Source organism: Fusarium musae, chromosome 3, assembly GCF_019915245.1.
Source record: "Fusarium musae strain F31 chromosome 3, whole genome shotgun sequence".
NCBI lineage: Eukaryota > Fungi > Ascomycota > Sordariomycetes > Hypocreales > Nectriaceae > Fusarium > Fusarium musae.
In genome coordinates, this window is record NC_058389.1 from 2,658,588 (window position 1) to 2,682,279 (window position 23,692).

The 23,692-nt window shown below is 48.4% G+C and overlaps 8 protein-coding genes and 1 non-coding gene across 9 annotated transcripts; 3 read left to right on the forward strand and 6 right to left on the reverse strand.

Moving 5' to 3' along the window:
• Positions 1-299: 299 nt before the first annotated feature.
• J7337_004271 (uncharacterized protein) lies at positions 300-611 on the forward strand (the record flags this gene model as incomplete). The annotated part of the gene is made up of 2 exons (XM_044821967.1): positions 300-442; positions 497-611. The coding sequence occupies 2 exons, from the start codon at positions 300-302 to the stop codon at positions 609-611; spliced, it is 258 nt and encodes an 85-aa protein (XP_044683300.1).
• Positions 612-1,285: 674 nt separating this feature from the next.
• Positions 1,286-1,357, reverse strand: J7337_004272. Its single transcript has one exon. It is a non-coding gene; the product is annotated as a tRNA-Thr (tRNA).
• A 178-nt stretch (positions 1,358-1,535) lies between these two features.
• J7337_004273 (uncharacterized protein) lies at positions 1,536-2,738 on the reverse strand (the record flags this gene model as incomplete). Its single annotated transcript, XM_044821968.1, has 1 exon — positions 1,536-2,738. One exon carries the CDS (start codon positions 2,736-2,738, stop codon positions 1,536-1,538), a length of 1,203 nt encoding a protein of 400 aa, XP_044683301.1.
• Positions 2,739-3,606: 868 nt separating this feature from the next.
• J7337_004274 (uncharacterized protein) lies at positions 3,607-6,243 on the reverse strand (the record flags this gene model as incomplete). Its single annotated transcript, XM_044821969.1, has 3 exons — positions 3,607-5,367; positions 5,420-5,785; positions 5,830-6,243. The coding sequence occupies 3 exons, from the start codon at positions 6,241-6,243 to the stop codon at positions 3,607-3,609; spliced, it is 2,541 nt and encodes an 846-aa protein (XP_044683302.1).
• A 753-nt stretch (positions 6,244-6,996) lies between these two features.
• On the reverse strand, positions 6,997-7,342 carry J7337_004275 (uncharacterized protein; the record flags this gene model as incomplete). Its single annotated transcript, XM_044821970.1, has 2 exons — positions 6,997-7,143; positions 7,193-7,342. 2 exons carry the CDS (start codon positions 7,340-7,342, stop codon positions 6,997-6,999), a joined length of 297 nt encoding a protein of 98 aa, XP_044683303.1.
• Positions 7,343-9,077: 1,735 nt separating this feature from the next.
• On the reverse strand, positions 9,078-9,789 carry J7337_004276 (uncharacterized protein; the record flags this gene model as incomplete). Its single annotated transcript, XM_044821971.1, has 3 exons — positions 9,078-9,086; positions 9,188-9,664; positions 9,778-9,789. The coding sequence occupies 3 exons, from the start codon at positions 9,787-9,789 to the stop codon at positions 9,078-9,080; spliced, it is 498 nt and encodes a 165-aa protein (XP_044683304.1).
• A 1,632-nt stretch (positions 9,790-11,421) lies between these two features.
• J7337_004277 (uncharacterized protein) lies at positions 11,422-14,337 on the forward strand (the record flags this gene model as incomplete). The annotated part of the gene is made up of 3 exons (XM_044821972.1): positions 11,422-11,608; positions 11,666-12,848; positions 12,909-14,337. 3 exons carry the CDS (start codon positions 11,422-11,424, stop codon positions 14,335-14,337), a joined length of 2,799 nt encoding a protein of 932 aa, XP_044683305.1.
• A 3,168-nt stretch (positions 14,338-17,505) lies between these two features.
• On the forward strand, positions 17,506-19,391 carry J7337_004278 (uncharacterized protein; the record flags this gene model as incomplete). The annotated part of the gene is made up of 5 exons (XM_044821973.1): positions 17,506-17,932; positions 17,984-18,130; positions 18,180-18,619; positions 18,680-19,068; positions 19,124-19,391. 5 exons carry the CDS (start codon positions 17,506-17,508, stop codon positions 19,389-19,391), a joined length of 1,671 nt encoding a protein of 556 aa, XP_044683306.1.
• A 591-nt stretch (positions 19,392-19,982) lies between these two features.
• Positions 19,983-21,381, reverse strand: J7337_004279 (uncharacterized protein; the record flags this gene model as incomplete). Its single annotated transcript, XM_044821974.1, has 4 exons — positions 19,983-20,137; positions 20,192-20,792; positions 20,848-21,072; positions 21,121-21,381. The coding sequence occupies 4 exons, from the start codon at positions 21,379-21,381 to the stop codon at positions 19,983-19,985; spliced, it is 1,242 nt and encodes a 413-aa protein (XP_044683307.1).
• Between the last annotated feature and the right edge of the window lie 2,311 nt (positions 21,382-23,692).

The window sequence follows — 23,692 nt, forward strand, 5'->3', positions numbered from 1 at the left end:
CTTACATGCCCCCAAACAGCTTCTCCAAATACCATGATGTGACCTTGCTAAAGACCTGGATAATATCAGACATGCGCGTCTCGTCACTCATCAATGACGGCAAGAAATTCCCCGCAAGTAACGATTCACCTCCTCCTCTTTTAAGAGAGACGAGTTCCCGACGCGAGTGGAGGCGTTTTCCTCCTTAATACTTACCTTAGCTTAGGTAGCTCCGTTGTTAACACCTCCTCCAGATCTGCGGATTTATTACCGACTATCAATCTTGCCAATTGCTGATTATATACTCATTGACTGTCAAAATGTCTCCTCTCGTCGCTCGTGTCGCTCGCTCTGCTGTCGTTCTTCGACCTCTCCCTGCAGCCCAACGAGGACTCCGCACTTCGAGCATCCTCCGTGATTCCGAGCCGTACCAGGCGAAGCCGCCCAAACAGGACCAGAACCAGTATGGATACACGAATTGAGATAAGCATGAGCTGGGCTAATAACTCACTATCAGTAACAAAATTCTTGTCGCCGGTGCCCTCGCTATTGGCGGTGGGTTCTGGTGGTTCTACCGAGGGGGTAAGCCCGTCCTCGACGCGTCTGGTGAGCCCAAGGCACCTACCAAGTAAATACGACAAATATTACGAGAATAGTCTGGAAGTTCAATCGAGAAAACGACACTGGTGAAAAGACATGATGGCGACGGCGATGGCGATGGCAACAAGGGTATGTAGATAGGGAGAGCCTTTGGGGGCAGAGAGAGCTTCCGCCTGCAAAATTACACCTTGAATGGTGGAATGTTTTATTGGTGATTACCTTGGGCCAACATTATGCATAATAGCACTTTTATTTGCACCATGCACACACATATATAAATCCCACTCATTACTGCTTCGCATTGCTTTATTTGAACCTACAGTTCTGAGTGGCGCCCTCCAACCTTTGATGATCCTAGCATTATACATAAAATGCATTCAAATAACCTTCGCAATACCATACCAAGCTTCTAGCCCGTCTAGTTACGTGAGTAGATGCGAGAGAAACGATTAATAGCTACCTTAGGTAGGTAGGTTACCAATTGGAAGGATGAGCTCTGTCACATGCAAAAATGGATCGTCATGGAGGTAAAGAAGGGTCACTAAAGCTCTTGCTCAACTTAAGTTTTACCTCCCGTTGAACATTGCGCCCAAAAAGGAAAATTTCACCTCGACACCAAACAAGTATCACAAAGAAGTCACATACATTAATATTGAAGACGCTTAGACGCGTAACAAAAAGAAGGACCAACAAAAGATTACACGCTTGCCCCGTACTGGAATCGAACCAGTGATCTTATCATTACTAGTGATACGCTTTACCACTGAGCCAACGGGGCTTGTCTAGCGACAGACACAGTCCTGGAGGATTGCTTCGATGATGCTCGAGTCTGTATGACAGTATATGATAGATAGGTAGTTAGAGTAGAATATTGAATTTTTTTGTTTTCACCTATCTGCCTGTCTACCTAGGCACATAAATTTTCGAACCATTCCTATGCTTCCCTTCTAGGGACTTCACTTTCCTTCTTCGTGGTGGACATATTCCCAGTCTTCAGGTTGACCTGGAGAATCTGAGGACTTTGTCGCATTTTCCTCCACTACTTGTCCTACTCGTACCCTTCCTGTGGAGCTGGAAGCATGCCTCCTGTTGAGGACTCGTTGGCGTTGATGAGATATAGCGGGATCATTTAGCCGTCTAATGAAATCAAAAGCGGCTTGGTTGGTATCGTCGTTTGCGCCGTTCGTGGTTGAATCGGTATAGGACGGCGGCGCGTGTCCTACCGAGGGACTTAACGGTTGAAGATCTGGTGTTTTGGGACCCTGCTGACTAGCTGCAGAGGTGGGATATTGAGCAGTTGTCATTGAGTGGATGTTGTTGATTCTGGGAGGGAGGGGGGGAGGAAGGGCAGGAGTTGGGGTACGCCTTTTAGGAGGAGTCTCTATGGCACGCTTCTCACGTTCGTAGGGGCTCTCCCGGGTTATCTCTAGGTAAGGGGCAGTCTGGCGAGGAGCAGAGGCTGGAGGAGTAGATGCTTGAGGGACAGAGGTTGGAGGAGCAGGGGCTGGAAGTTCTTGAGGCACCAAACTCTTGTCCTTGATTTTCTGCTCGGGTGAAAGTTCAAGGTTTATGAGAGCAAGTATGTACTGCTTTTGTGCCTTCATGGCATAGTACATTGGGCATAGGCTACCAAGTGTACCAAATGTGAAAAGCAGAATGCGGATGGCGGCAATGATTAAGCTCAAGACGTAGGGCTTTTCCCATTCCAAATCCGCCAAATATGCTTGGTAGGTCAGAAAACTCGCTAGTCTGCAGGCATCGTGGGTGAGGCTGAACTGAAGGATCACCATCCAGCTCGAAAACATGACGGCATGAGCTCGGTTCCTTGCACTGCGCTGAATCCATGCCAGCGGCTTGAACTTGGTGGTAGAATCGCCAGACCTCTGGTTCTTGGCATCGCCGTTCGACTTCGGGTTGAGCTGCTTTCTGATAATGAAGTAGTTGAGAAGAACTAACAAGAACATGTGCAAGAAGTAACTGGAGATTTGCATCTCGGCCATTTCGGGAGTTATCGCCTCAACGACCCCAAGATGTTGCAGCTTTCCCAGCAGGTTTGGGCATGGCACATCCTTTTGTATGAAGAAGATATTATTGACAACACCGTTGTTATCATAGCTCTTCAAGCATAGCTTGGAGCCCTTCACATTGAAGTGGCTCATGTTGAGATCAAAGATGTGTTTTTTTTTCTTGGAATGGAGGGAGAGAGATGCTCTGGAAGAATAAAGAAGTAGAAAGTGTATAAAGATCGAAGATGGGATGCAATGGCCCTTAAGTATGGAAGAAGGTCCTGTTAAGCTTTTCGTTCTTGTAACTTTGAAAATTTCCCATACAATGCTTCGTTCTCATAAGCCACAATATTGCTGTTTATTAAGGTTTCTCGAAAGGGACTTGCCTATATATGAAAGATAGTCTTGTGAAATGCACGCAATTGAGTTCAAAGTGAACACGAAGTTATGGACTAACAGTTCCTCAAAGACCATAGGTACACTCAGTCACAGAAATAATGTGACTTATAGTGCATCGCCGTCGAAGTTTGATCGAAGTCGACCAACACCAGATGAAGAACATGAAATGGTATTGATTTCAAAATGTGCATATAACCTTCGTGGGTTTTATATAGCTCTTGAGTTTTCAAAGACTACAAGGAAAATAGATAAAGTCTCATCACAAGAGTATGCAAAATCAAAAAAGGGTTGCTAGCCTTGGGCATGAAGTGTTTTTCATCAGACTAACTCTAGCATGGTCTTATCAAGAAATTATCAAAAGAAACGAGTTAATACTGGAAACAAACCTCATGATTTGGAAGTTTCTTCTACCAGAGACGGACACAGGAGGAGCCACGATTCGTTGCAAGCCAAAAGTGGCAAAGTGCTATAGATATAGTTCTGCAATCAAAAGTTTATCTTGAGTAGCTAGTTGTCAAAGGAAGCATGGCTCATAACACAGTCATCGTGGAAGCCTGGCAGACTATACTACATGGGATCAGAGTTTAATAAGTCTGAGAGCAACGTTATCAGCTCACTACGCTCACATGCCACCCCAACTGCCGGCGCCGGCACCCATTTGATCCATTGCAGGCCTACTCAATGTCCTTAAAGTCTCATCCCAGGTCCGCCAATCAATATCATCAACTTCGCCAGGGTCCATGTTTAAGTCGAGACCAGGATTGGGCCCGGTTCTGTTTTGGAAAAGCTCATCGATATCAGCCAGAGCACCTGGATCATGAGTGTGCTGAAACATATCTGAACTTGGCCATGGTGATATGCGAGCACCTCCATGTGCTTGAGGGTCGTTGTCGTTTCTATTTGTAGATGCAGTCCCTGATATGGCGGGCGATGCAATGCTTGAAAGACTTCCAAGGCTACTATCTCCTGGTAGGCCACCCATGCTCTGCGCTCCAGAATCAACCCCATCGTAGTATATAGCGATGTTTGGATTGTCAAAGTGAAGATTTTGCCAGGTATTAGGGTCAAAAACACTCATTTGGTCGAGTGACTGCTGGGCCTGTTGCTGGGCTTGTGAAAGATGCCCAGGTTGATCTGCGCTGGGTAAAATGCTCTGGTACTCGGTATCATCGGAGAAGTCTCCCGGCCGAAATATCTTTCGCCATCGGGCTCGGAGTTCTGACATACGGGTCTCCATTCCTGGCGCAGGACCAATACGTTCCAGTACAGGTTTGATTCTCTCCTCACGATCGAGACGTCTCGCTGCCTCGGGATCAGCGCGTAATCGTACAAGCTCCGATTCACGATGTCGTTTAGCCTTTGTAAATAGCCTTTTAATAGGCATCCATGCAGCCGTATGATTTGTGTTGTTGCTGCCATCGATTGGGTGATCATAGTCGAGAATTTGGGCAGCTTCCCAGGCTCGCTCCGAGGTGACACCCCAAGGCCGTTTCGAGAGTTCCAGAAGCATGCATGCGATTGCGTGCCATTGCCGGTAGGATTTGAACAGCCAACGCCATTGCCTGCAGCTGGGGTCAATATTTAGAATGTGGCTGTACTCGACGATCTCAATACAAGACTGCCATAACCGGCTTCGGATCTCGTATGATACCTGCGGACCCATCCCGGGGAAGAGCACGGGCTGATATATGATGAGGCCAACCTTTGCCATCATGATTCTAGAAATGAGAGAAGCAACCCAGAAGATGGGATCATCCTCCCTCATAAGATGTTTCAGGAACTTATCCTCCATGCGTTCGTAGACTTCAATGAGCATGCGCTCGCGCTCTTCGAGACTCTTTTCGACCTCTTCAGGATCAACAGGACGCATTTGCGCTATGGCCGCGAATAAACCTCGAGATAGGGCGGTGATCTCATAACGAGAGAGGCAAATGGCAGAGTCAGTGCGGCCCTGACGAGGGGTTGGTGTCTCGGTGAACGATGGGTCGATATCGGTGTCGTTTATGTTTGATGGCAGTTGAGTGTCAAAGGTCTTGTCGCCTATGATCAGATCGGACCCCATTTCCTCAGCAGAACGGACGTCAAGAGACACAATGGCCCACCAAAGACGACGGCGCATCTCAACCTCAAATGGTGAGAGGCCAAGCTGCTGACCATCACGGTAGAGACCAAGGGCTTGAGCCATTCGGACACAGAGACTGGTAAGGGTCCAAGCGAACTTGCTATCATCGTGACACTTGACTACGGTAAGATAGATAACAAATGCTTGCAGCATAGCCATGCTGGTGGTGTTGAGAAGATTAGACTTGGCTAGAGCTTGTTCAAGAGCGAAACGAAATTGAGAGACGAAATGAGATTGAGTAGCGCCGAGATTTGCTTCGACCTAGATTGTGTGAGACGGCGTCCATATCTTGTGTGAGTGAGTGAGAGCTCACCTCTTGTGTCTCCATCGAAGTCACAGCTGAATAATAAATGGCAAACACAAGCGCTTCATCTCCAGGACGCAGATCATGCTCTCCGCGTCTCACTTGAGCCATGAGTCTGCTCATGGTGGGGATGTGCAACACCTTGACAAGAGGTTCAATATTCTCGAGATAGATCTGCCAGAGGAAAGAGCCTTGCGCGGGCAATGGATGAAGGCCTGTAAGATCAACATCGGCAGAGCTGTAGCCGAAAAGGAAGCTGTGGTGATCATGCTCAATACCCAAGTTCTGTGGAGGGGACTGCTCGGGAGTCGTATCCTCTTCAAACTCGGCTTCTTCTTCGTTCATAGTCTCCATCTCGTTGCGAATTTCAGCGAGCTGTCCATGTCAGGTGATGCCCACTATTGTCAAGGAGATCGTACCTCATCGTTGAGCTTCACGAAGAAGCCACTATTGACGTATCGCGGTGTGGAGTCTCCATCATGGAGTACTAAGCGGCCAAGCTGTTTGTTGACATTTGAGAAATCGGTGCTCTCAGACTCTCTCTTGACCTTCTCAGTGGCAGCTTGAACAACATCTTTTGCCCCCTTGCTCTTTTCTGAAGCGAGTGGTGATTCTCCATTGCGCACTTCCGTGTCGTTCTCACTAGCTGTACCTTGACCACTCATCTCGTGGACAAGCCCCTCGAGTTTCCGCAATCGATCCAAGAGATCCATCTCACGCTCACTCTGCCCAGTGACAGGACCTGTAGGCGCAAGCCGCGTCTGACGTGGTGCGCGGCCCGGAGCAGGGTAGATGCAGTCGCATTGAGCCCGCCGACAGTTGCTGCAGGGCATCGTCTTGTCACATCGGACTCTGCGCCTCCGACAAGTAACGCAACTACGTGGATTCAGCAAAGGAGCGCCTGAAGTCATGAGGGCCACGGGTCGGTCGTGGGGAATTGTTGCGTGGCCTACTTGCCGCCCGGTAGTTGCGGGGTTAGCAGGCTGATGAAGGCTCCCAGGTGAGGCGCCAGAAGATGGCGTCTTGGGCGTGTTTGAAGCCATCGCCAATATTGTTTTTGGGTTGGTAATTACCTTCAGCCTTGTGACAAATGGTTCAAGGCGGAGGCTCAATCGTTAAATACTGGATCATTGAATGATCTGCAGACACAAGGCCTGATCGAAAGACGAAACATCCTGGCGTCCGGTCAGCACTAACAACACTGTTGCAACTTATTACAGGGTCCGAGGCCCTACTCATCTCACTCGCCACGCCGCTAAGCGCATCCTTCAAGATGGATGGTGACATAAATAAGATAGGCGGTTGAACTAGAATTATGATTTGTCTCGGCTCGTTGCGTGTGACTTGTGTCAGATCTGACATAGTGGCCCTAGCGTGAATCGATGTTAATTACTAATAGTAGATGCAATCGAAGAACCTGGCCGAGCTTATCAGCTATGTAGCATCAGAAATGGTTTGTGAGACTCAAGAAGGTGATGATCAAGCAGAGCAATAGCAAATGTCCATTTTGACAACTTTATGAGGACTAGTCAGGAGTTCATCTTAGCCAGTTTGGAAATATCCAATACTATTGGGTATCGGAAAGTCTATTGCAACGCAATGATATCCATCTCCATGCTTGCACCAGCAGGAAGTCTCGGGGACTCGCATGCACTTCTAGCAGGCCTGTGTGGAAAATACTCGGCATATATCTCGTTCATGTCCTTCATGTCATCCATATTCTGAAAGTAAACCTGCATCATCATCAGCAAACGACTTGGAAATATCAAATGTGCAACACACCGTTATCCGAACAGCCTTATCGAGACTGGAACCTGCTTCCTCTAGAACAGCCTTTGCGTTCTGACACATCTTATGCGTCTTCTCAGCAATTGTTCCTTCTATAAGCCTAGCCTGTGAGTCGGCGGGGATCTGGCCTGACAGGAAGATCATGCCGTTGGCTTTGATAGCTTGGGTGTATGGCCCAATAGCTGGCACTGCTGGTCAACATTTGGTTTAAAGACATAGTGAAAAATAACACGAACGCGCGACTGCCTTGGAAGAGAATACGTGCTCCATAGCTGCATAGGATCGAATCGAGGCTGAGAATGCGCGACCATGTCCGTGATTGATAGTTCTTGGGTGTATGTTGATTTGGGGTACATGCGCTGCTGGCCGTAGGATGGACAGGACTGGAGCAATACAACGGGAAGCAAGCGCCATGATGTTGATAAAGAAGATGTTGAAATTTGTGCTTGCCCTTATAAGAAGTCTTTTTATTTTTTATTTTTTAAATATTGCTCGAGAATAAGCCTCGGAATCCCGCTCCGCACTATACGTACTTATCTACGGAACAGGATTCCGGTGTAAATCGGAGCCAATATTACGACTATCACAAGCTGTAAAAAATTTCTGATGATGTAGCTGTATTGAGTTATTTCGACAGAATGCATGACTACCATAGTATTGAGTATTTAGTTCAGATGTTTGTCGACATGTCGTCCATATCCCACATCCACGCATTATCAAGCATATCAGTGTCTGATATCTCAAAACCTTCTACATTTAAATCGTCAATTACTGAAAGGATTGTGTCGGGGTGTGCGGGATCTCCAACTACATTTCCATCTCGTATATTTGACCACAATGGGTCAGGCGATATACCTAACTGCCCTGGTTGGGTTATAGCATATTCGTCCAGGCCAGGAACAAGGTTCATATTAAACATGTTCCCAGTGTCCTGATGCTGGCGACTATTGCTCCCTCGTAATTTAGTATGTAGCTCTAGAATCTGCACGAGATCGGATCTGTAGGCTTGCGCTGGAGCTACACGCCGTGATACAAACTCGCCAAGGAGGTTCATAACCTGGGGCAAGTCCCAAAGCAGCTCATTTGCCGGCCGGATGATATCGATTAGAATCAAGGCGAAAGCCGCTGAAAAGAGTGCATCGATATCATATGGCAAGAAGATATCTAGACTCAAGTCAATAATATACAGTCACAGAAGGAGCTGTCAAACCCACCACACATCATCTGTTGCTTCAGAATTGACATGATCTTGAGGATTTGGACAGCAGACTCGATGCACATCTTCAGCATTGACTCAAATGGCGACGAAGAGTGGCGAGCATCGGGCATTACAGGATTTGATGTCAGAAGAGGCTTGAGAAGTGAGAAAAGAACAGGCCTAACAGTCAAAATCACACACTGGAACCTAATTAGTTCGGATCCGAATAGTCTTAATGGGGAATATACCTGGTGGAGCAGAAGATGGAGTGTGGCAGACTCGCGAGAAATTGGTTGGCTTGGTTGCTGCACATCTAGCGGCAGATGTTGACGTAGGATAACGTAGGTTTCTGCAACACGAGAAAGGATTGACTTCACTTCAAGAAGGAAATTCCGCTGCTGATCGTGTACTCCATAAATGGCTGTGATCCTCTAGATGAGCTAACATTCACACAGGATAGGTCATGAAGCTCACCATCAAGGATCTTGCCGAGGTGAGAAGAAAGGATCGCATGGATAGCGAATGCATTTTTCGACTCATCTCCCGGCTTTATTTCTGGGAAAGGAATTGAGATGTCGTCGTCTCTCATGACAGATGGACTGCCTAGCATGGCCGCGCACTTCCTGTCTATGCAGTAGACTGTCCACCAGAGACGCCTTTGGTACTCGAAGTTTGAGGATCTCAAAGCTTCTGGAAATGTTTTGTTCAGAACTTTGGTGACAGAAATTCGCAGGGCTTGGCCAATCTAAGGACCAGTTAGTTGGAGGAACACTGAAGCTGCACAGACCAACCGTGACATAGGCCTCCTGTAGAAGATCGGTCGCATGCATGAACAAAGCAGCCAAACAGAGAACCTCAATTGACAACAAAGGATCCTCGTACAGCCTTCTAATATCCGGCATAGCTTCAATGGCGAGTATGAAGTAGTTCATTCCGGAGGGGCCCATCTCTGAGTGTTCTCTGGACTGTATGGACTTGCCAAAGGCCAGTATAAGTAGCATCTGAATGTGCCATAGGCTTGCACCACTCTCCGAAGCTTTGTCACGGTCATCGTAAAATCTCCTCATTCTTTGAAGAAAGACATCTGCATCAAATATGGAGTAGAGAGAACCGATGTGCACAATCACCGTGTTGGTCAAGTATTCAGCATACGAGAGCTTCGGGAAGGGGATGCTTGACAGATCGAGAGCTATGGGCGGCAGTGTTCGTGTATAAGATATGTCCTGTCGTTCCATAGATACGCTCCCAGGATCTGCGATTGGGGACGACTGTTGAAGAAGGTTGCGGACATTGCGACTGAAGCTGAGAGTTGAGCTGTGCCCAAGGTAGGCTAATACGGTAAGCGAGTCAATTACTTTAAGGTAGGAAATGGCGGACTCACCAGCGTGCCCATAGCGATGGACCTTGATCTGTGGCTCGGAAGTGACAAGAGTATTTGTTAGGGAATTGGGCTCCGATCTCTTCTCAAGACTTAGTCAAGGAACAGGAAACATTCACAGTGTGATACATACCGACGACGTCCTATTTTCGCCTAAGGGGCTTTGTGGAGGATTTCTCGATGAATGCCGTGCATTAAGCTGCACTGATTCAGATGAGAGGGCTTCGGTATTCGACTCTAGACCTTGGACGGAGCGTGATTGAGCCTCAAGTGACTCGATACGGGCGTGTAATTGGTCGAGGTAACTAAGTCCGTCAGTCTTAGCAAGATTCATCTGCCTGGACCGCTCACATACTCTACAGATACTGCTACTTTCTTTTCCTTCTCTTCAAAGACGCAGGTTTCCTTACGTCTAATGCATCTTTCACAAGGATGGAGCCCTGAACAGCGAGTCTTGCCGTTGCGGCAGGCGATACAGCTACTCAGCGTCAATTAAATTAACAAGGTATAGAACAAGCTATGAACTGACGCATTGGATATCTTTTCGCGCTTGCGAGCTCGGGCTCGAGTCGATCGCAAATTGTCCATTTGCTCGAGTTTTGAACAATAGAAGTCATTTGCATGAATGTCGGAGTGAAGTTCCGGGGGACGGGAATAAGATGGATGGCTGAATGTGGGGACGGGACGTTGTGTGACAGACCCACTACCCGCTTCTAGGGAACTGTTCATCCACTGGAGGCTCTATCGCTTCAAGGCATCTTACGTAGCAAGACAAAGTCAATAAGCAACCTAACCGCCGGAAGACAATAAAATGGTTTGATTGGAGCGCACTGACCACGACGATAAGGTACGTCCAAGTGCGGAGAAGGCTTCATTCAACTGCCGCTCAGGGGAGGAACACTGACGCGCTACCGCGTTATCTTTGGGTTATCACCTGCAGCCCTGTCCCAGCCTCCTTTTTTATCTGCTGTTCCTGACTACAACTCATCTACTCCGTGCAGCAATAACTGCTGTTAAGACAGGGGATGATATTCGCAGCACCGGCTTCTCAGTAGAGACCAACTGGTACAAAAAATGTCAGAAACTTGCACTAAACTCTGCTAAATGACCGTAAAAGATTTTTAGATGCACTCGGAAAGGTTGCGCTCTTTCAATTACTCTGAGAACCGTCACGCTCTATCGTGAATTATCGGGGCAGCGTGTTGCCCCAGAGCAACGGTAGTGCCACTAGAAAGAAGCAAGCATTGGAGTCCAGGCTGCCAACCGCCAATCTGCGACCTACGTCTCATGAAACTTCAGCTCAACATCTCCTATTCTGTACCTCGTACGGAGTATATACACGTCTAGTCTAATACCATACTACACTTTTCAGTGAATTTCACTCAATCCTTTCATATTCAATTCTCTTTCACTTATAACTGCTTTTCGATACACCCGTTTTTTCTTTCCAGCCAGTTTTGCGTGCTCACGGGCCAACCAGGCTCCAGCTTTGCAGTCTACTCTGAAGCAGAAAAACAATAGGCCAATTTCATGAGCTCTAACTAAGGCATCACTCATTCAATTTGTTTGCCGGACCTTGCCAGTGCCGCTGCCACTGCAGCAATAATAATGTCTTCGCGCGCCAGCCACAGTCTCTCATCCACAAGAATGTCACACTCATCAAGACGCCGCGGGCCTCGTGTCAAACCAGATCCTGAGGATAATACTTCTATGCCAGATTCTGGAACTGTCAACTTCAACATTCGCACTGCTCCTCCTGCTCCCTCTAGTTACGGTGGCAGTACCAGCTATATCCCGCCCGATCAGGCCTTCTATCATCATAGATCGGATGCCCGTGAGTGCCCACTTTCATCTTCTCTCTCAAACGCATACACTGACAAGATTTCCTAAGCAACACCAAGTGAACGCATCACTGAACCTGAGCCTCTCCTAAGGGAACTCAGGATGCGTCCTAACGCAGCAGCCGAAAGCCCAACTAACGTTCCCACGGATGGGAGCTTCTTTCAAACCTCCTTCCAGGACATCGGAAAGAAGCTCAAGGCGTGCAACGACACCCTGGGTGAGCTCCAGCAGCTCGGTGTTGATCACGATGTCCCGCTTCCCGAGCTTGTGCTTGTTGGCGATCAGTCTGCAGGAAAATCTAGTTTGATGTCAGGTCTCGCAAATCTCGACCTACCTCGCAGTGAAGGCACATGTACACGATGCCCGCTCCATATCAGGGTATCACGAAGTCACGATTCCTCTTGCCGTGTATCGCTACGCAAAGCATACTCCTATCAGCCTCCGCCTAGTGGCCGCATTTCAGAGGGGGATGTCACTGACAGAGATCCTTTCTTCCCCTGGCGCAAACTACCATCCAGTGCGACTCATGAGTTCAAGACCATGATCGAACACAGTGAGATTGAAGATGTTTTGAGATGGGCCCAAATCGCTATTCTCAATGATGACAAGAGTCACGAGCTATTTATCCCTGGCTCGGGTGCACTGGCTGTCAAAATCCCCATCGACAGAGCCGCTGAAGCAGTGGCTGCAAAGTTTTCACCGAATATTGTTGCACTCGAGATCAAAGGTCCAAACCTTCCCGACCTTTCTTTCTACGATATGCCTGGCATTTTCCAGAACCCTGCCGACGCAAGCGACGACTATCTTGTTAGTGTCGTAAGGAATCTGTCGAAGGAGTATATCCAGCACCCGTCTGCTATCATCATGTGTTCTATGCCAATGAACAGCGATGCGGAGAATTCTTCAACTTTTGGTCTTATACGTAGACTAGGCGCTCTTAACAGGACAATCGGCGTTTTGACCAAGGCTGATCTGATACCAGAGAATGGCAATCATGAGCAATGGCTTGCTATCATGAGAGGACAAGCTCATATTGCTGGTCTGGGGTATTTCATCACTTCGCGGCCACAGGGCAAAGACCTTGATGAGCTCAAGAAATGGGAAGAGCTAGTTTTTGTGGATCATTCTCTCGAACGATGGCCTGCGACATTTTATGAGTTTTCGGAGCGATGCGGTGTGGAAAAGTTGAAGGATTTCCTGTCGGAAAAGCTTGGGCAAGAATTTGCGAAAAGGTAACCAAAGGAGTCTATCCCACACGATATTAGGAACAAGGCTAACATTTTTTTAACCAGTCTACCCCATATCAAGCAGAAGCTAAGACAGCGCCTCAATGACATCGTTGAGCAACTCGAAAGGCTACCAGAACTCCCTGACAATGTTGAACTTGAGGTTCAGACCAGTGTTATGGAGTTTGGTGAACTAACCCGGACACAACTCAAGCCTTCCGAGTTCTCAAAGCATTTTGTTCCGCTTCCGGATAACTTTCGCGACTGTCTGCTAGACATGAAGCCAAAATTTACCCTCCGAGATAGCAGTGACATTCCTGTTGTAGATATCTCTGATGATGAGTCAGATGCAGGTTCCGTGGCGCCAGCCGTCAACCCACATACGCCTAGTAAACGACGGGCTATGGCGCCGCCTATTACTCCTTCTAAACGAGTTCGCATGGAGCAAACCCCGGCAGGGACTCCCTCGCGATCGCTGCAGCCTGAAGATAGTAGGGCTAGCGTGGCCGGCTCCCCTGCTCCCCGTCGGCAACTCTTCCCAGCCCCATTTACTCCCTTTAGTGGAGTTGGGCGAGGCTTCAGGACTCTTCGACAAGTTCGTGATGAGATTAAGTCTAAGACTAGAGCTGGGGTGCCTGACATCATCACTGAAGAAGTCTATAACGATATGTGCCGAGAAGCCATTGAACCATGGTCAGGGCCCATGAAAGCATTTCTAGATCATGTTATGAGCCTGCTGGATGATATGCTTGATCAGGCACTGGCCAAGTCGTTTGCAAGCCTCAATAAACGGTTGATTTTCCGGGAGTGCAGGAAGATTTTGACAGAGTATCTCAACGACCGTCGCAGAGAAACAGCTGGAGCGCTTGACCTCGTGTACCGTCTCGAAACCTACGGCCTGTTCACTGTCAACCAGGAGGCCTTCCGCAGATATCAAAAGGATGAACAGATTCTCTTAACGCGTTATCGCCACCAAATGCGTATGCAGGCTGCAGGGTATGGGGATGGTCGTGCTCCCGTTCCGTGGGAAAGTCTTACGGAGGAGAAGCGTGTTCTCGACGAAAAGCGACGTGAAAACGAGTTGACAAAACTCGGGCCGGACTCCTTCGAGCGGGAGCTGGAAGTGGTAGCTTATGTTAGAGGCTACTACCGCCTTGCAGCGCTGAGGTTCGCGGATGCCGTGGCGCTGCATATTACAAACGGCATGATACCGCATATCCAACGAAATTTGCCCTTCCATCTCGACCGAAAGCTAGGCATTGCTGGAGCCGATGCCAAGAGTGTTTACGAGAGACTCATGGAGGAGGATTCTGACACCGCAGCCAGGCGGGGAACACTCAGGGGAGAGCGCGAGAAGTTTGTGCGGGCTCTTGACAGCATCGAGGAACTGGAGCGTGGGGCTGGCAGTAGCACCCTTTCAGAGGAAGAAAACGATGACGACGACATGGACGATGCCCCCCTCATGAGCGGTGCACTTCCCGCCGAGGAGATTTGAATTGTTTTACCATCACATAAGCTGTTTTGACACCGATGTGGTACTTGTCACATTTACTACAGTTGATCATCAGCAGCTGTTGGAGAAAGATTTGCATTGAGATGGTTTATTGGCGTGTAACTGGACTGCTGTTTATTCCCTTTGTTACAATGTTTGCTGGGGCAAGGAAAAGTATTGATCACGAGTCGACAGAAACTCGAAGACGTGTGTGAGGGAAGCTGCTTAGGTTCTTACGTGTGCGGGTAATGGAAATGGTCTGTCAATCAACCACGTCGGTAAGGGAGGCCTCGCGGGAAACCCTATAGTTCTAGCTCATCTGGTCATTTGTTGTGTATATCATCGAAAGAGTCAAGTAGTAGCAAATGGCAATTGCATTCAGAGGTGGAGTGCAAGACTGTCCCGTTCCCGAGTATAGAGGATCAAGCTGCATCACACGGCAAAATTAAGGTGACTTGGAGAATCTAGAACCTCAAACCGAGATACGAAGTCGAAAGCAATCTATCAATATCCGGGAAGTGACAGGTGCAGGCTAAATTCATATGTACGGCTCAATAGAAATGGGAATGAAAATAGGGATACCGTTGGTACTCTCGCTAGCAGGGCGATTCCATTGTAGCCCTGTGAAGCTAATATGAAAGTGGCCAGCCACAGCCGTTGAACCGACTACCAGTAATTAACGATGACTGGATAGTGTCGTCCAACAGAGAAGGGAAGGTTCGGGGCACCCAAGCTAACGCAGGTGCCACTTATTAACCTCGTGGCAAGAACGCGGGGACTACAGGAAGGAGGGGATCAGTCAATCCTTCATTGATGGGACCTCAGGAAAGAACCTTACCTGAGGGTCGGATCTTACCTCAAGTGTTGGAGTGTGACCTCGAGATCTTTTCAGCTCGCCTTCTCCATTTTAGCCTGTTTCATTGTAGACTCGGATTCTTCAAACCTCTTACCAACAAATTCTTCGGCTCTAACCTCCACTCCGGTTATTTCGCATCGCATCTTGAAGATGGTGTGGCTTCATTTCACGAGTTTAGATTAAGGTTACAACGGTGTGCCTCCTTAAACGAGCAACTAAGATACGATACTTTGTGCGGCGCCGATGGAGGGCCATACTGTCAGCAAATAATCGCCGAATATGACCCTCCTTCATGGTCCTTATCGGCAGCTCTCCCGCGTCTCCGTACACCATCCCAACCGTGTCAAGGGTCAATTTTCGTGTTGCACGATCCTGCTAGCCCCCAATTGCACCAACAATGCAGACAAACCTCAGCCGACAAACAATATCATGCTCTCTCAATTACCCGGCGATTGACAATGCATCTGGCGCCGGTCTGATGATACACTTTAAGCTTGATTCATTCTTGGCCCGCATGCCGATAACCGAAAACCACCTCGCTCCTCGGCGTGCTGATCGACGGGTCTGCCAAGTGAGGACACGCTCGGCCCCATTGAAGAACGTTACCGAGACCTAATTCACTCAATTCTTCTGGGGCGCCAGGGCATCTTCTCCAGGTTTACCGAATATTCGGGTTCTCAGCATTCCAAGGCCCGGGAGCAACCGAAGATCGTGTAGTTTACTCAATATCAAGTCCACTTTGATGGTCAGAACCGTGAAAGACAAGCGACAGACGCGTGGTTCATTTTGCGGCCCTGGTATCCGATAAGAGGCGTTTCTAGCCCCCTCGTGCGAAGCACAATCCTACCCAATCCTGCCTATAACCCGAACAAGCAGTTGTCGGGTGACCCTCATTGGCTAGACCCTGAAACCCTTGGATGATGACAAGTGTGAAGGATGAAACCAGCCTGGGAGTCACACCACGGCCTTTGCTTTTTACCTACTGGTAGGCTACATCAAGCCATTTCTCTTCAATACAGAGTATTGTCTAGCAGGCAACGACTCCCGAGGTCAAACTCCGGTTCTTTGACCCCAGACCCGCTTACCCCGGTCCCCTTTCCCCAGTCTATAGCCCCGGAATCTGCACACTCCTCCACGTTTTGGTGTTGGCAGAGAAGAGCAACAATAGGTGATGAATACCAAGTCTATTTTCCCGGTTACAATATCCCTGTGGGCTACAGGGATGAACAGCACTCACACGAATTTGACCAAGCGGTAAGGGTTACATCGATCATTCTAGACTTTTAACTCTAACTAGTTGCCCAGAGTGGGATACATCAGGGGTATTAAGTTCGACGAAAGGCATCAGCACCGTATTATCGCAAGATCCCGATGCTTGTACGACTATGTGATTGCAAGTAGGTCGTTCAAATAAGCAAAGGGTGAGGAACGTTTCAGGAGTGGCGGGTGTTTAGTTCCTCTATGTTAAACCCGTCATGCGGGTCCAATCTCGAGAAATGCGACCATGTTTCAACCCCGCGGCCGTCGAAGCAGCGGCGTATACTTGCTTTGCGGAAACAGCCCTGAAGAATTTGGGAAATGACCGAAAAATCACTTGGGTTTCTTGTCCACCAGACCACTATCGCGCTTGCTGATCCAAACGGTCGAGAAGAGTGGCACGTACGGGGATAATGGTCTCCTTGCGGCCCAGCATCATGGACTTCAGCCATAATTAAAGGTCGAGATTACTCGAACAAGCGCTCAATCAAGCCTGATTGGCGGCTTAGCCCTTCATCCAGCACTCCTCCCCGGTCAATCTGCTCCTGTTGAGTAGACTCCCCCGGTCCCCAGATGAGCTCGTCTCAGCGTTGATCTACCGTACCTACTCACTGGTGCAATTTTGTATTCCTAAGTTAAGCTCACCCCCAGACAGAGTAGCATTCAAGCTACTCAATACCCAAACGAGTTATCCAAGCCTCCATAGCCGTCTTTCCGTCCCGGGTGATCCCAAACACACCATCTCCGGCTCATAACTCCACCTCGCTATGCCTGGTGCATGCTCCGGCCCCAATGCACGAGTTATTGTTCATGGGAACTTGACAACACTATCCTGGTCTCTGGAGCTCGACGGTGACAATGCATGGGGTTGACATGACTGGGGTGGCTCGAGTCGTTGCTACTCAAGATGTTATCTCTATAAGAAGCAGTGTAAACCCGGGGAACCCTGAACTTCTTTTACTCGGCCATCTCTCCTCACGAGAAGCATCACTACCCCATACATTGGGCCCGTTTAGAATCAACTCAGCACATTGTTGATCAATCGTTTCAAGCTCACAATGGCTCTGCCAAAGTTCCTCCAGCCTATCGGCTCCAAGGTCCCAGCCCATAGCGATCGGGTACCTCTCGATATAGCCCAAGCTGAGGCTCCCAGGTTCGAGAAAGTCATCTGGTACAAGGAGCCTCACTTGCGTAAGCTTTACTTCCTCATTGTCTTCCTGTTGATCGCCTCGGCTACCACTGGATACGATGGTATGATGGTCAACACCTCTCAACAGATGGACAAGTGGAAGGAGTATTTCCCCGAGGAGAAGAACGAAAGCAAGCTCGGAATCCTTATCAACATGTACAATATTGGTTCCATTGTCTCCTTCTTCATTGTCCCTTACCTTGCCGATAATTGGGGCCGAAAGCCTACTATCATGCTTGGCTGTGTTATCATGATCATTGGCTCTTTCGTCTCCGCATTCTGCAATGGCTATGGCAGTAGGTACCCTTTCGAATTATTCTTTCAAGTATTTTAATTAATTCCTTCAGTGTACATGGGTGGTCGATTTGTTCTTGGTTTCGGCAACTCTCTGGCGCAAATGTCCTCGCCTATGCTTCTCACCGAAATCTGCCATCCCCAGCACCGTGGTCCTCTTACAGCTGTCTACAACTGTCTGTGGAACTTGGGTTCCCTCAGTAAGTACCGAAACTCCCCAAAGTTTGCATTCTCTCTGACCATCTCCAGTCGTTTCCGTTGTCGGTTGGGGCACTGCTTCCATCAACGGTCACTGGTCGTGGCGATCCATCACCTTCATCCAGGCTGTCCCTTCCATCATTCAGCTTTGTGGTATCTGGTGGGTTCCTGAGTCACCCCGTTTCCTCATCAATAAGGATAGATCAGAGGAGGCTCTCCAGGTTCTTGCCAAGCACCATGCTGGTGGTGATGTGAATAACGCCACAGTTCAGTTCCAGTACCGTGAAATCAAGGAGACTATCCAGGCCGACAAGTCTGTCGCATCTACCCGATACATCGATTTCTTCAAGACAAGCGGTAACCGTTGGCGTCTTGCCATCATCATCTCCCTCGGTATCATTTCTCAGTACTCTGGTAACGCTCTCTTCTCCAACTACATGGATGTCATTTACGAGGGTGCTGGAATCAAGGAGCAGAACAAGAAGCTTGCTGTAAGTCTCATTCGTGGTACGGTTCAAGTATTCACCTTACTAACCCTCCTCTCCTTGTAGCTCTCTGCGGGAAAGACCATTCTCGATCTGTCCATCTCCATTGGTGCTGCCTTCACTGTCGACAAGGTCGGACGTCGTCCTCTTTTCCTTACTGCCATCTCTGGTATGGTCTTCGCTTTCGTCCTCTGGACCCTCACCGGTGGCATTTACGAGAACTCCCAATATAAGACCCCTCCCACCGAAGAGCAGCCTGATGGTGGTGTCGCTTACTCCAACACTGGTGCTGGCTATGCCCAGATTGCTTTCGTTTGGCTCTTCGGTATCTTCTACGATATCGGTTTCTCCGGTCTGCTCGTTGCCTACGCTCTTGAGGTTCTTCCCTTTCACCTCCGTGCCAAGGGTATGATGATCATGAACATTACTGTTCAGGCCATCCTTGCTATTGGAAAGTAGGTCATGTCCCAATCCCCCAACGATATAAACTTAGTAACTAAAAAACAACAGTCAAACCAACAAGCTTGCGTGGAACAACATGCCCAACCACTGGAACTTTATGCTTTTCTATACCCTCTGGGACTTTTGTGAACTCGTCTTCGTCTGGTACTTCTACGTCGAGACCAAGGGACCCACCCTCGAGGAGATCGCCCGTATCTTTGACGGTGACGATGCTGTTGCTCACATCGATCTGGCCCAGGTCGAGAAGGAAACTAACCTCACTCGACACGAGTCCAACACTTTCGAGGACTACCCACCTCCCAAGTCACTTGCTTGAAGCAATGCTATGTACTTTCCCGTACGACTCTGGCTATGCTCATACAAAATAGTTGTACTGAGACGGCCTCTGCGACCTTTGACGGAAGTTTTTCCAGCAAGCGTGTTCTGATGTAATAGGATGGACGGTATCTTAACGAACTGAAAAGCAGAAAACGAACAAATTATACTTTCCGGTCGTCGTTGCTAGGTTCTTTAAAGTTTATATCACTCTTCTTCTCAAATCTTGTGCCAAATTATTGCAAGTTCTGTGATCAGGTAGACTCCAAGCAATCAGCCAGTGCTGTCGATAGAATAAGAATGAAACACTATACAAATTGGGTCTCAGAACTTCAATGGACCTTGTGACAAAAGATTATGTATATTGTGTTTCTGATCATATACGTCAGTATCACGCTCTAATATACCCCAAACATATATATGTATAAGTCTACATCCAATTTCTAGCAACTCCTGAACTCCATGGCTAGGCTCCAAGTGAATGTTTATTGGATGCGTCTATGCATAAAGTCGCAGCCATTGAAACATACCAACAACGTCGATCGCAAAATCAAGGGCAAACTGATCGGTCGCTTCCATACGGCTTTCATAACTAGTCGTCCCCGGGAGCCCACAGCATGGGTCCAGTACAGATGTTGTTACGTGCGAACGACCTATAGCGATCAATAATATCGGTTCGGTCCATGCCCGCGCGTTGGCTTCCGAAGCTGTAGTGAGCGGCAACACCTCGTCCATCGGAAACGGCATCTGTAAAGTCTGTTAACAAAACCCTCGGCCGTAAAATTCAAGTGTTTTACTTACGTCGTCCTAGCGCACGGGGCATGGTACATGAGAAGTGGTTCTCATCATCGGCCTCGATCGGCTTGGCTCGGTTGATGTCCCTTCCTAATAAGGCAACGAACTGGATGCCCATTCGCTCGTATTGAAAGTCCCATGTTTCGAACTTGTAGGCGGACAGCTTCTTCTTCCATAGGTTTTCGAAGAAGCTGAAGTGTTCTTGTGCGCCAATCGTCCACTGAGTCCAGCCGCGGCCCATTGGGTGATACTCTGTCGCTTCGATTGGAGTTGTGTCGAGAATATGATCTTTACCGCCCTTGTCGAGAGGGAGCCAGCGATGAGTAGTGTCATTGTGCTCCCAGTTCTCGAGAGAGAAGCCCTCGGGGCCGTTCCATGGGGGTAGGTTGGAGGGGTTCCAGTCCAGTGGCTTCTGGTCAGATTGTTTCGAGGGTATGGCCTTTCCTTCGCTGTCGACCTCGGGGAGATAGGGCCTGATGGCACCCAAGTTCCAATGAACCCAGCTGAGAAGGGGTTGGTTGACGACATTGGCTGAGACGATGTAGTACTCGGGATGGTCGAGTCTCTTTTTGACAATCGATGGAATGACAGTATCCTCCATGAAAACCTACACATTATTAGTCTTGGTTTCACAGGAACCAAACACGAGCGGTGAGACTTACGATATCGTCGTCAATCTTGACATACATGACATGATCCTCAACCCGGTCGTAGGAGTTTCCAAAGCCACTTGAAAAGTTATCATCGGCCGACATCTCAACGGACCACTTCTCGTACAAACTCTCGCTTTCCAAGAGTTTCTTCAAGAGTGCAAGGTCGTGGGGGTCTTTGGTTCGTTCCACAAAGATGACACCATCAAGCAATCCACCATTCTTAGCAAGATTGCGCTGTTGATGTTAGTCCGATGTCACTAAGTCGGCGTGGACAAATTGTACCTTGAGATAGCAATCAAGAATTGACACCGACTGTCGTCTTCCATAAAATACAAGACCCATAATCTTATCAACTCCTTTGGGCTTCGACCAATGTACTAGATCTTGTACACTTTCTCCATTTGATGACCAGAATCGATCGAGGGTTCCGTTTATGCCGGCAATTGTTGGTGCTTTGGAATCGAGGGTCGTAGGTGGTCGTTGCTCCATGACAGGGAGTTTGACGGCGACTAAATCCGTCTGTCTCCATACCATGGTCGACATCATCAACATTAGTAGGATGGCACATAAACCGACGTGACCTCGTGTACAGTTCAGCGCCCGGGCAGCAGCCCTGGAGTATGAAGTCGGTAAGTCTGATGACTTCATCTTGTGAGTTGGTTTTACCGGATAAGACAACTCAGTGTAAGTGAATTATTGTGTGCGGGAAGCTTGATATCTAAGTAGTCAGGCAAGGTATCGTGTGCCTAAGAGACAGAGATTCGAGAACCACGAGCAAGAACTAGGTTCAGCGGTCCCGACTCTGGGATTCCTGTCGTTTAAGGAACAGTCGACAATAGGTTCCACGACAGTCGAGTCCCAAAAGGCTTATCAGGGGTCCAGAGCCAGGTGTGACGCCTTTGGTGACAATGATCGAATTTGGATAATACGGTTGACCCAATGAGGCTGGTTGCTCTACGATACACGGCCCACCGGCACAGCCTGGGTGGTAAAGACCTCGCTCGGTGTATGCAACCGTGGTGAAGGCCATACGCCTCATGATGATTGGCCTCTTGGCGTTCAGGAACAACAGCAAGGAGTATCGGGCGCCTGGTATCGGTATGGCCGTCGATCCTCGTAGGCCGGATATGGCAATGTGGGTAACAAGAGTTGTGAAGGTTGACCCTAAGGTCGGACAGACTTACAGACCAGGCAATGCCTAGAATGCCTGTAGACCAGGGGATAGCAAGATTGGGCTAGTCAGAGAAACTTCCTGCCAAACAAGTTGGCACTCAGACACTACTCCATATCCCTCCTCGCATCTTGCCCCTCCAATCAGACAGCCAATTGCATTAGCTCTACCCGGAGTGATAGTTCCATGCTGCATCATGCATTTGAGCCTCAAATAGTAAATGAGTCGAAAAGACTTGGCAATCATCTCTTCCAGGTCCCTACAGGTATGTAAATCCAGGTAGGTCGTCTGTCATATCATGCTCTATTGGTGTAGTCTCAACATCACACGATGAGTGGCAAGGAAACAAATCCTTGAGACATTCAGTAAATAGACACTTGTGGCTAGTTACGCATGCTCGTAAAATCCGAGACATTTTACCTAGTTTATCAGACAGGCTATACGATATTGGTGACGGCGAGGCGGGGCTTTTTTGATTGATAGGACGGATACGGTATCCGGACTTGAGGGCACGCGTTACGAGAAAGAGCATCTGTTGGCTGCCGCGGATACATCGTCGTATCTCGTACCATGGTGTTTCCAGGGTCCAAAGCTTCGGATATGATGCAATAGATGGCAGCGATCATTCAGGGTCTTTTGGAAGTCGGCATCTTCAGCCACTTCTGTAACTCACAGTGAAGATTGTTGGTGTTGACGTTTTGGCGATGATCGCATTCCTGTTCAGTCCATGCAATGTCATTGTCCTTATTGACAGTTCCATTTTCGTAAATCTGAACGATTTTCAATTTGATCCTCCAGCCGTTCCAGGTCAAGACGAATGGATTTGCTGGTAGCATTTAGTCCCGGGGTGCATTGTTCGATATGCCAGTTGGGAAACAGAGAACTTGGTATTCAGTCTAGACTGTGCTCCTATCAGTCTAATAGGCATAAGCTTCTCGTAGCCCCATAATTGATCAAGAAGTGCCGAAAGATACTTTGTGTTCCATGGTCCGGGCCTTGGTCTTAAACGTTGATTCAGAGTCTTGGACCTGCCGAAGTTCTAGGCTGGTACTGTAGGCTGGTAGGCTGGTGAAGCTGGAAAGCCGCTAAATGAGGGCTGGTTGTAGGTAGTTGCCGCTGGAACGTGAATATGAAGCCATCATTCCAGTCGCTTGCTGGTTCAGGCCTTCTTCTCTATTGCACGCACGTGGCTTTCGGTACGGCTCCTCTCAAATATTGCTTGTGGTGAAGAATGAGGTTGGAAGGTTTTAGTTGATTGGATTTACATTCCAGTCATGTTGACTGTACTGTGCCAGGGCATGGCGATCATGGTATGCACTGTACGTGTGTACTCACCCACATCTTCGACCAAAAACACTTATACTGTACTGTGCACACACAGTACATCACCCAGCACAAAAGCATTGTGTGTTCGAAGCTAATATCATCTCTGGAATATCCACCGTTAGCAAACAGAACTTTCTTTTCCAATCAGGGTATGTATCCGTACCTTATGCACCGTATCTAGTATTTTGCATCCATTCATGTACATCAATTAGTACGACATCAAGAACTCGGACCTGGCCATTGCTGGGCTCCTATAGGGTATGTCCTGAAGATATGCTTCCGCAGATTATTATTTATGTGCTCATTGATGGCATCCGGCGATATGCCTGCTGGTACACAGATGCCTTATCTCTTAGC